General features: G+C 39.1%; 1 protein-coding gene across 1 annotated transcript in view; it reads right to left on the bottom strand.

The window, feature by feature from the left end:
- DHX29 (DExH-box helicase 29) overlaps positions 1-12,636 on the bottom strand; it is a 57,160-nt gene that overhangs the window by 30,884 nt on the left and 13,640 nt on the right. The window contains exons 5-7 of the mRNA XM_027863564.1: positions 8,954-9,099; positions 7,606-7,734; positions 3,876-4,002 (exon numbers count right to left, since the gene is read on the bottom strand). Coding sequence (XP_027719365.1) covers positions 3,876-4,002; positions 7,606-7,734; positions 8,954-9,099 — 402 coding nt within the window. The remainder of the gene's footprint in view (positions 1-3,875; positions 4,003-7,605; positions 7,735-8,953; positions 9,100-12,636) is intronic.

Genomic DNA, 12,636 nt, shown 5'->3' with positions numbered 1-12,636 from the left:
TCTAAATTCCCTTCCAAACTCAAAGCCCAAGACTTTATACCCAATTGTGGTATAAACTTTCTTTCAGTTAACAGATTCACTGACAAATAAGAGAAGTGACAAAAGAGAACAGACAACCACAGCAGAGGAGATAAGCAAAAACCACTTAAACAGCATGACATCAAAGATACACCGTGAAAGGAAGAGCAGCTTTCCAAATAATCAGTAGTCCTAATGTCATCAAGGAGAAGCAAGGCAATAAAAGACAGCCACAACCGTGTGGCAGCCTGGGAATATTTAATCCAAGATCAAATTATGGAGAGCATAGCTTTATTTTGAGTCATGTCATACAAATTTGTTTACTGCTTACAGATGAGAGGCTAATACAAATATGAACAAAAATTTTTTTTTTAATTCTACAATCCTTGCATAAGAGGTTACAGTCCCAAAGAGGGAAAAGGTCATTAAATGGAACTCTTTAAACTGAAGCTAATAAGAATGAATAAAATGGATATTGCAAGATGAGCAATATCGTAAATCCCCCCACCCCCCATCTCATTTAAGTTCTAGTATTCATTCCTTGAAACTTGGTTGGTTCAGGGGACTCAGGGGTCTAGTCCTACTGTTGACATCACTTCATTTCCTGAGCACAAAGCAGCCAGAGGGGCTGAAGTGACTCTCAGACGCTTGGCTGGTAGATTGTGATTGAAGTTTTGCTCAACTGAGTCAACTCAAGGGCTTCTCAAGCGTCTATTCTTATGAACAGCTGTGGTTCACTGTGGTTAAGTAAATTTGCTATGAGTGTCTCATTTTGTTCTAATATTGACCCTAAACTAACAGGAGATTGTACTGAGTCAGGCCCAGCCAGAACAGACACAATTAATTGCAGAAGCAACCCACTCTAAGATATTTTGTTAATGAGTTATTTGTGAGGCTTGGGTATCTTCCAAATACAATAAATAGCAACAGTTCACATTTATATAACATTCTATTACCTTGTAACAAGTATTATCATCTCCATTTTAATCATGGGGAAACTAAGGCTCAGTGTGGTTAAGTGACTTGCCCACGATAACAAAGCCTCCAATTCCAGTGGTATTCCCAAGATGATGTCACTCCCATCAAGAAACAAATTTAAAGAGACTAAAGTGTATCCCAAAACACTTTCAAGAAGTTAAAAATGCAACCAATAAAAACTGTAATCAACTCAACTATATTGTATTATACATCCCAGGTAACACTGGTCTTAAAACTAGGTCAGAAGTCTGTATGGAACCTAGAACCTAGAAAGATCCAGAGCAACAATCAGTTAGTGTTTACCCTGTATATCTACAGGGAGAGTACTCTGATTCTAGATAACCATTTTTTCATATAGGAATACTCATGAGCATTATGAGGTAATTCACTAAACTACTCTAGCTTAAAGGAAATATCCCTTAAGAACATCCAATTCTTTGAATTTCCTGAAGACCAAGCAACCTTATAAGGTTTAATAATTTGGTCTCCTAAACAGACTTACCTCCCATAAGAAAGTACCACATGTAGAGTCTTGAAAAGTGTACCTCCTACAAAGTAGATACTTAATAGTGGTTTTACATTATATTTTGGCTTAACAGTTTATCCAATTCATGAATCTGACTAGTATAAAACATTACCTGTGAGCCTGCACTAGGCAGGCCAGAAAGATCAGAAAGATGATTTGGGGATCTCCCCAAATCATCTTTGAGCTACAACAGTTCTCAATAAATTTTTGTACGTGCATATGTTCATCTAACTAAGCATATCAAAGTTGGGTTTTTTTTAATTGTTATTCAGCTGTGGAATTCACCCTGAGAAAGTAGTGCCTGTCAACATTTATTATCTCATCTGCAAATGGTAAACACTGACTTGCCAAATCAATGATGGAATAGTGTTATTCACAATAACAGATGTTACTAAATTGGACAAAGTTTGACTGTAAGTTGGCACTGTGCAGGACTTTTAAAAAACTTCATTTTAACAACAAAATACAATTTTAACATTCTGTGAAGAGTCAAAGACAAATAATTCAGAGGAAGTTGAGACCTGGTGTTAGTTTCCCAAAAATCTCTTATCCTAATCATGGTACACTTCTCAGCTCTGGAACAAGGTCTCACTAAAATTCATCAACAGCCAGTTGGACATGTCTAACAAGGTGTCCTATAGACATCTCAAACTCTATATAACTAAAATTGAACTCATTCCTTCCCCTATCACCTCCAACAACTCAAAACTTACCCCTCTTCCAAACTTTCTTATTTCTATTGAAGGTATCACTATTTTTCCAGTTACCCAAGTCTGCAAACTCTGTTTTTCTCTCTCTCATCCCCACATAGCCAAATCTTGCTGATTCTACTCCACAACATCTCTCAATACTGTCTTCTCTCATCTCACACAACGTCCACCCTAGTTCAAGCTCTTACCTCCTAACTAGATTATTATAAAACCTCCCAATTTGGCTTTTCTTAATCTAATCTCTCCTCTATTCAATCCATTTCACACGCAGTTACCAAACTGATATTCCTAATGCACATGTCACTACCCTATACAAGAAGCTTCAGTGGCTTCCTAGTCCCTCCAAGACAAAAAACAAACTCCTCTGTCTGCCCATTAAAACTCTTCCTCCAGCTCATCTTTTTAGACCAATTTTACTCTATTCTTCATTCCAGACAAACTGGACTACTTGTTCTCGTTACACATCACTCTATTACCCACCTCTGTGTCTTTGAGCGGGCTACAACCCACCCCTGGAATGGTCTCCCTTTTCCACCTCTGCCTCTTGGCATTCTAATACACCGTTAAGGTTCAGCTTAAGTGCCATCGAGGCCTTCCCTGAGTCTCTCAGTCATTAGTGTTCTCTTTCTCTTCCATCTGTAAATTACTTTCTATTTACTTCTATATGTACATGTTCTACTACATCCCAGCAGACTATATGTTCCATGAGGCCAAGGATTGCTGCTTTTTTAATTTGTATTGTTATCACATTGGAAATCAAATGTTTGCTGGATGAAGTATGTGCTGAGCTCTTTTGTCCTCTCCTATCATGTTCAGTAAATTACTTTAGGTTGGTAAAACAATTTTTGGAAATTTCTCTTAAGAAGGGCAGCTAGGTGGCACAGTGGATAGATAGAGCTCTGGCCTTGGAGTCGGGAGGACCTGAATTCAAATCCGGCCTCAGACATTTGACACTCACTAGCTGTGTGACCCTGGACAAGTCACTTAACCCCATTACCTAGCCAAAAACACATTGTCTTAAGAAACGATGACGATCAGTCAATGTTTTTATTTTCATCCATTTGTGATTTGGCAAAGTCTAGAACCTTAAGTGATGGGTCTCTTGAAGAACCTAAGGCCCCCTTGTGGCAAGATCCTTTGCTATAAATACTAGGGATGACCCTTCTTCCTGCCCTTAAAAACAAAAATACAACCTTCCATCTCCTCTGCTTATATTCTCCATTTGGTTCAACATGGTTTCCCCTCATTTATTTCTCCCTCCTGACCCTCCTGCTAATATCTAGTATCTCCTTATTTTTATGAAGTTCGAATATCTGCTGCCTTCTGTTGCGGTCTGATTAGATATGCCATCATTCATTAAATTAATCATCTTCCTTGCAATCAGAATATTTTAAAAAAACACTGGAAAAAAGGAACACAAGTGGGCTATTATCTGAAGCATTTTATGTTGGGAACAAATAACTGAGAAGCTGTTTATTCACAGGGATTTACAGAACCTATCCCTTGGAAATGGGAAGGCATTCTGTACTAGAAACAATAAGGTACGAATAGAAACATCAGACTGAGACAATTCCCAAGCTAGAACAGCAAAAGAAGAAATAATTAAATAAAAGCTTACAGCAAAGCAATTTGAAAGGACTCACCCCTCTGGTATTTCCTTATTTTTTCTTGTGCCTCCTTCTGGCCTTGCTTGTTTTTTTCTAGCTTAGAGGAAGCTGCCTGTTCCTTTGCATCTTGAAGCTTTGCTGCAAGGTGTAAGTATCTTTCATTCTGTTTCAAATGAGAGGATCAGTAGGAAGTTAATATAGAAATTAGCAAGATTTAACTAGTTTATCTACATTCACTTCTCCTGAGGCTACTTCTTCATCTGCAAAATAAAGGGTCTGAAGGGGCAAAGTATAATGGCAGACAAAGTCTAAGCCTAAGACTCGCAATACTAATTCTGTCACAGAGCGGGATCATAACATCAAAGCTGGAAGAGAATCTGAAGATTATCAAGGCACTGTCATAGGGTGTTTCCCAAGAAAATCATTTCACCCTTGTAGTTGAGATTTCTCATGTAGTTGAGATTTCTCATCTATGTACTTCTTTTAGATTGTGAAATGATTTGTCTGTACAATCAAGTTTAGAGATTAAAGAAGAGACCATTCAAAGCACTTGTATTTATAGTTTCAGGCAAAGTTTAGTATAAGGATACAAGAGGATTAGAGACAACTGCTTCAGTTACTGTATTCTCCATACCCTAGATTCTTGAACTCAGAGTACATAGCAGGCTGGGTTAACCTGGAAGGATTCAGTATTATCCAAAACAATGAAACAGGGCAGTCAGCTGCTATTCTCTGGTGCTGAGGGACCTTACATCCCAAATAGGGAGGAGGTGGAAAGTACTATCATTGCCCAGGGAAGTTTTCTCCATTTTATGTGGAGATATGACTTATGCACAAGTGCTCTTGAAGGAAGGAACTCTGGATGAGGGTTAGATGCCTATCATATCTGTGGCCATTAGAAGTCTCATGCCCTCTAAATCACCTGGTCTCCAGGTGACTAATCTACTATTGTTGAGGTTCAGGGGCGCTGGGACCCCAAAATATTGAGAACAAAAGACGAATGAATTCGACCCAACCAAGCCTTCTTTCAGCCAAAGACAAGGTTTATTAAAGATCTGCCATATTGGCCAGACTCTTAAGGAATCTGAGCATTTGTATTGCTAATACAAGTGGGCCAGATTTAAAAGAATCTGAGCCCTCAGCTAGACTCTTAAGGACTCTAAGCACCTTAATGGAGACAAGATGAATCTTATACACAGAAAGACTGTGGGAGGGATCCAGGAGTAGCCAAGCAGTTTAGGGTGACTGGAGGAGACATCTGAGAGAAGAGGTCTAGGGAGGATCTAGATGGAAATGACTGGGAGGTAGAATGGGGTCTAGATAGGATCAAGGGTGGGAAGTATCTGGAGACCACCGGGAGGTAATAGACAATGGAGGCCTGGGCTAGGTTAAGGGTTAAACGCAGGGAAACGAGTACACTTAAAGGGAGGCTAGCCTGTGGACTGGTTCATTTAAGGCAGCAGGGGGAGAACTTCTGGGAGATGGAGGAGAGAACCAGGGTAGGGCAGTATGTAATGGTATTGCAACTGCAGAACCTTCAGTCCCTTGCTAGATTGGGGGCAATCACATAGATGGAGAAAGGAGGGAGTTAAGAGAGGATGATGCAGACAGAGAGGGCAGAATATCCTAAAGGTGGGTGTCCTCAAGCTTATTCTCTACCACTTAGATTCATCAATGTGGCTGAGGCTACCTGCTAGGCTACTGTCCTAGAGATAGATCCAGCTTCATGACACTGGTAGTCTATGGGGGCTTTGGGTCAGATATGATGAGGTCTGTGATAGTTAGATAGCAGGACAACAATTCAAGACTCTCCAGAAAGCTCTGTAGGTCACCAAACAGATATTCTAGTTGGTGTGAAAGATAATGTCCTATAGCTTCAGTCTCCAGTTCACTATGTGGTAGTACAGGGTCCAGAAATGTCAGGAAAACTGAGGGGGCTTCCACAAAAAGGTTGAAATTGCAGAAATCCTAGCAGAAGGCTGCTGGCATTGTCAAGAAGATGAAGTGCTTCCTATAAGCCATGCTAAAAATGAGGCTAGAGGTCACCTGGAGATCCCTACAGGTCTCCAAAGGGATGGCTGTGAAGGGGGAAGAGGTACCTCTACATTTTGGTCTCTGGTCTGGTTTGCCTTGCAACAGGGAAGATAGCACTATTTATTGGCAAGGCAAAACAAAAAGTTTTTTGGTGCTAAAGGAATTTCAGTTAACTGGAAAATTTATGTGGAATACTTCACCTATCACTGAGATTGATTAAATGAAGCTTTACTACTTACTAACACTAGTAATTTATAAATATGAAACACTCACAAGTTTCCAAAACATTATTAAATTTAAGCTTCATAACAACCTTACAAGGTCAGCTCTATAGGTATCGTCCCATTTTACAGATAAAGACATCGAGGCTTAGAAGGGTGAAGTGAGTCACACAGTGTCAGAGGCAAGATGTGAATCCAGCTCTTCTTGACTCCAAGACCAACTCTCTAGAGCAGACCACACTGCCTCCTTACTAGGTTTAATCAAAGCAAAACAATCCCATTTAGCCCTATTATCCTTCCCCAAAAAGTCCATCATAGAATTGTAAAGCTGGAAAGGACATTCATAGGTCATCTAGTCCAACCACTAGTCCCATTTACGTGGATTTCATTTACAATATCTTTGAGGCAGCTGCCCCCAAACAACCCACCCTCACAAAAATCAGGAGCTCCTCAGTGACTATTCCTACCTGCTTCTCCCTAAGAGCGGCCTGTGCCTCAAATCTACCCAAAGGGGAAGCTCTCACAAGGTTTAAATTCTAAGTATTCGTTCTCTCTCACTTATACTAAATAAGAATGCTCTACAATCTGACATGACTCCCTTGAAAGGGAGAGAAGACGAGGCAATCAGTTCTAATACCATTTCTCCAACAACTTAGACAATTTTATAACAAATTTAATATCTAAAACAAAATTCATCAACTTCCTTTCAGTAGTGGTTCCGTGTCCTGACTTCCTAATTTGTCAATGTTACCCTCAATCTCTGAACCCCTAGGTCTTCACCCCCAACACACACTCTGTAGGACAAGACAGGCAGCCCGTCTTGATTTCTGCTTCTCTAGGTTTCCCATCCATCTCTCTCTGTGTCTCTCCATTCTCACTGTCAGAACAACAGATCAGGTGCTTAATTCCCACGGGGACTACCAACAACTTCCTTAACGATAGTCTCTCAGCTCACCAATCTAATGATGCTAACAGATTGTTATTTCTGAAACACCATTTTTCTCTGCTCAAAAACCTCCAAGAGCTCTCAACAGTATACAACAGAAATTCTAAACTGCTGACCTGTCCTTCAAAGCTAAGCATATCTTATTACAACGGACATTTCAAACGTCATTTTCTGAACACAAACCTTCCAATAAACTGATCTATTTAGTGTGCTTGAAAGATAATACACATATAGCCCTGTCTCTGAATCTTTGTTTTTATCATTCTCTCTACTCAGACAAGCTAAATTCTTATTACCTGCTAAGTTGTCTCTAACCATTCCAGCAGAAGTGTTCTTTTCCTTCTCTGAGCTCCTATGGTATCAATATACAACTTTGTATTTTAAGCAATCTTTCGTAGGATAGCTATGTGGATAAAACAGAAGCACTCCAAGGGCAGGGATATCTCTGATATTGTTTTCCATTTCCCCAAAGGATTTAGCATGGAGCTTTATATACAGTAATCACTCAAATATTTGTCAATTGATTATCCTTCAAAATAAGACATGTTACAAATCTCTAACTTACAGGGTCAAATTTTTCCTCTTCTTCTAAACTTTTAGAATTCTCAGTCTTTTCTTCTTGACTCTGCTGTTCAGCATACCGCAAAATCCATTCTTTCATATTCACCTCTTTGTCCTTTTCTACATTTTTTGGCTAGAAAGAGAGAGTAAATATCAGAAAAATGAGGATTAGAGGTGAAAAATCTTTATAATATCAACATAAGGAAAGGAAATCAAATTTAAAAGTGATAATTTCTTGATTTAACAAATAAAATTTAAAAGACATGAAGTGTCCGAGGCTCAACAAATGTAAATTGAACTTTAAAAATACACATTTTTACTGATATCTTTTTTATACTATCAGAATTTCTCCCCCTGCCCTTTCCCAGAGAGACATAGCACATATTAAATAATTCTTTAAAAAAAAATCTGCAAAACTGATCAATGCATCTAAAAAGTCTGAAAAATATATGCAATGTTCCACACCTGACGGACTTCCCCCATCTCTGCAAAGGAATGGGGTGGACATCATCTCATGTCTTTTCTTTGGAGCCAGTACTATTCTTTGTAATTCTACAACACTGCTTTTCAGTATTTGTAGTTGTTGTTTCCATTTACATTGTTGTACTCACTGTGCATAGTTTTCTGAGTACTGTTTTGCATTAGATCATGCAAATCCTTCTATGCTTCTCTGTATTCAACACACCTGTCCCTTATAGCACAGAAATATTCCACTACATTGACGTACCACAATTTGTTTAGCCATTCCTCAATCAATGAGCATCTACTTTTTCAATTCTTTGCTATTGCCAAAAAAATGTTGCTATAAATATTTTGGTATTTATGGAGACCTTCTTCTTATTAATGACCTCCTTGAGGGAAGGAGCCGTAGATCAATGGGTGTGGACGTTTTAGTCATTATTTACATAATTCCAAACTGTTTTCCAAAATGGCTGTACTGAGTCATGGTTTCACCAAATGGTAATCCAACTTAACATTTCCCTGAGAATTCCAAGTTTTGGGAAAATCAAAAGTAGGAGTATAGGAACATAGATTTAGAACTAGACGGGACTTTAGAGGTCATTTAGTCCAATCTCTTTACAGATGAATAAACCATGTCCCAGAGAAATGAACAAACTTATCCAAATCCATACACATGAAGAAGTGGGTGACTATTTCCGTTGTACCACAGGTTAGAGACGTGTTGGGGAGCAGCTTGGGGGAAGAGGGAAGAAAGGGAGGCAAGGAAAGAGACATTAAAAAGAAAAAAGTAAAAACCATTCAAGATTTGGTTTCTATTGCAAATAGTTATAATGCACATAAATTTGTCTTTTTTTTTTTTACAAGTTTAAATTGTTAATTTCTAAAGTTACCTTAACTTCAGGCTCATCTTCCCTTTTTTTAGTACCAGGTGGCTGAGGAGGTGGAGTCATAGCCCGTGTTTGAGGAGACTGAAATTTTGGCCGGCTTTTGGGCTGTTGTTCTTCAAACTCTTGACTAAATCCTTCAGGAAGGGAATCTTGAAAAGGAAAGCAATTAATGCAAAACAAAACAAAATTACATATACAAAGAAGTCCCTGAAGCTATGAGATGGAAAAAAAAATCTATTCTTTATATATTTCAAACTAGGGTCGGTCATCACCTCTCAAAAATCCATCCAATTTTCACTTTTCTCAAAAACTACAAATCAAATGCCATTACGCCAAAAATGTTTGTATGATTAAAAAATCATTATACCCATTTGTTTGAAACAATTTTTGCAAAATTCTAGTAAAATTATTGAATTTGTATATACCCTGTGGATTTTGTCACAATGGGATTTGACAACTTACTAGCTGTGTGATACCAGACAAGTCATGGTACTTTTCTGGACCTGTTTCCTCATATTAACAACAGCAACAACAAAAAAAGTAGAATTGGACTAAATCTTGTCTAGTTCCCTTCCAGCTCTAAAATTCAATGATTCTAGAGTAGCAGTTGCTAGTCAAGAATTCTTAAAACTTGGCAGACATAATGTAATTTAAATTTCTCTTTTTCTGCATATACACCAAATCCTTTTGACTGTTTCTCTGAAATGCAACTTTCTCTTTGCCACAGCTCAATTTAATTTTAGCTATGGATCTCTTCACCTCAATTAATGCAGACTTTTTTCTAATCTCCACCCAAACACTACAAATTTCACCCTTTTCCTTTGCCCCTAAATCCCTTTAGCACCTCTCCTTTGCCCCAGTTTCAAATTTTTTCGTCATTCGAGTTGTTTTTTACAATATTCTTTATGCTCTGCTGTCCCATTCCTCTTTTTTCTTTTAAAATCTTGTTTATTTGTTTTTAAATTTCCTATTCCTTTAATTACTTTGTTTTCTGCCCCTACATTTCTTGTCATGCTATTTTCAAGGACTAAGGTTATCCTTTTTATAAGCTGCATCATTATTTTCTCCTTGCTCAAATAAAACAAAACTGTTAAAATAATTTCCTATAAATTCCTCTTGCCAAGTCTGTGTGGGAGAGTGGACACCATGCTGGGCTTGGAGTCAGGGAGACCTGAGCTTCAATCCTTCCTCAGGCACTAAACTAGCCACGTGATTCGGGACAAGTCATTCAACCCTTTTAATCTCAGCTTCCTGACCTGTAAGATGAGGATGGAAAGAACAGAATCTACCTCACAGAGCTCTTCAGAGAATCAAAAGAAACTTCCCTATTTCTCCAGAGGCACTACTACACTTCCAGGAGCTAAACTTGACAAATGAACTACCCTTTGTTGTACGTGACAAAATGGTCTTACTTCGGCTGTGGTCCCTAGGGTCACAGGAAACAAAAAGGCCTCCAGTCGTCATTTACTACCCTGCTATGTGACTTACCCACGGGAACAAGCAGCAGGTAAACCTGATATGCAAATGAGTCGACTTTGAGGTAGCTCCCATACTCAAATGAGTCAGCCCTAAGGTGCCTCTAATCAGGCCACCCAGAAGCCCAGGCTCCCTCTTTACCTCATAAGAATACACTGTGCTCCACTAAGCCTCACACAGAGAGCAGCAGCATCTCCCACTGTCAGCATCCCAAGCCTTGTGCTTCATGCCCTCTCGTCCACTAAGTGGCCTTGTGGAGCTGAGATTCTGTCCATGTAGCCTCTCTTTTCTCCTCCCATTGGCTACCCCTGTCTCAGTTCTGTACTTTTACTTATGCTAGGCACTTATGCTATGTGTGGAATAAATGAAATTGTAAATGAGTGCTTAGTATACATTCTTCCTCAATCCTTGAACCCCAATAAGTCTGTCTCTTGAGCTGGAAGCAAGGGCCATAAAACCTTAGTCCTATACCCTAACCCTGGAAACCCCTGACTCATCCTAATGCACCTCCATTTCTCGTTCTCTCTCACACTCTACACATTCAACCACATCTTGATGATATTTCTAAAACATATTTCACCATCTGTCCCCTTCTCTCCATTCACATGGCCACCACTCTCATTTAGGAACTCATGACTTTTTACCTAGATAATTGTAACAACCACCAAATTGGCAACCACCTAATTGGGTCTTTCTGTCTCATCTCTCCCCTTTCCTACCTATCCTCCACATCCTGACAAAGTGATACTTCTAAATTCTCTGCTCAAGAAATTCCAGTGGTTCCGTCCAGGGATCTCTAGGATCAAATACAAACTCCTTTGTTCAACATGTACAGTTTGGCTCCAACCTGTTTTTCCAGCTTTAATACACACATCATTCTTAGGTTCAGCCACACTGGCCTTTTTGCCCTCCTTTTCGTGGCATGCCCTTCCCATCCATCTCCCTGCTTTTGTGTCACTGGCTGTACCCAATGCCCCCCAATACACTTCCTCCTTTTCTTCACATCTCAGAATTTCCAGTTTCCCTCAAAGCTCAGTTCAAACACCCAACTCTGACTGATTCATGAAGACCTTCCTGATACCCCAATTGCTGGTGCATCTCCCCCTACCCCTAGTTATCTTGCATTTACTTTGCACATATATACAGCTGTCCACCCCTGATAAACTATAAGCTCTTCAGGGAAGGCAAGGGTTGTTTCACTTCTCTCTACAATGCCTGGCACATGGGTGCTTGATAAATGGCTTTTACACATTCTAAGCAGTAGAGACACAAAGTCAGAAATGAAATGAGCCCTCTCTTCAAGGGTGTTAAATTCTATCATGGAAAACAACACATATTCATGAATAAATATTAAATACATACATAAATATTAAATACATTAGTAATCTAAGGACAGGGTACTAGTAACTGGGGGGGGGGGGTAAGGAAAGCCCTCAGATAGGAAGCGATATTTGAAATGAACTTTGAAAGACTCTGGGAATGCTAAGAGAGGAGGAGGAGGGCCTTTGAGGCACAGCTGATAGCTTATGCAAAGAACTATGTACAAGGAACAGCAGGAGGCTAGTGTAGCTAGATTATAGAGTGAGTCAAAGGGAGTAAAAAATGTAATAAGACTGGAAAGATAAGATCGGGTCAGATTGTGAAGGGCTGCAAATGACAAAAAGAGGCATATGTCCTAGAGGCAATATGGAACTTAATAAACAGCTTTTTTCTAATCCTATAACCTAAATCACAATGTGTTTTATTTCTAAGATAAATGACATTGAATCAATAATGGTGTGCCAGTTGCTTCTTCTGTTATTTTGTCTGTCATTTTATACAAATTAAACATTCTATATTAAGGTTGAAAGTGATGACTCCACAAACACAAATATACATGGAGAAATCAACTACTCTTACATTTATGCATTTGGTATCAGGGGAAAGCAACCATGTAAGCAAACACAGACTGCTGGCACAAAAGCAACTAGTAAGTAAGGCCAAAATCAGTAGGGCCACCCTAAACTCACGTTACAATGGACTCAAAACAAAAGTGTAACTTTAAATGACCTCTATTTAGGTCTTAACTTACGGTTTGGTAGTCACAGGTAAAACATATTTCTAAATTGCAACACTGTCAAAATGCAGCAAATACTGACACCTACTGGTAATGAGACTGTTCTACATACTAGTTTTCCAACCCTATTTTTAGGCCATTCAGTGGTAGATCC

The sequence above is a fragment of the Vombatus ursinus genome, unplaced genomic scaffold, assembly GCF_900497805.2.
Source record: "Vombatus ursinus unplaced genomic scaffold, bare-nosed wombat genome assembly UNPS02014772.1, whole genome shotgun sequence".
In the NCBI taxonomy this organism is placed as follows: domain Eukaryota; kingdom Metazoa; phylum Chordata; class Mammalia; order Diprotodontia; family Vombatidae; genus Vombatus; species Vombatus ursinus.
This window is presented reverse-complemented; position numbering and strand designations above follow the sequence as displayed.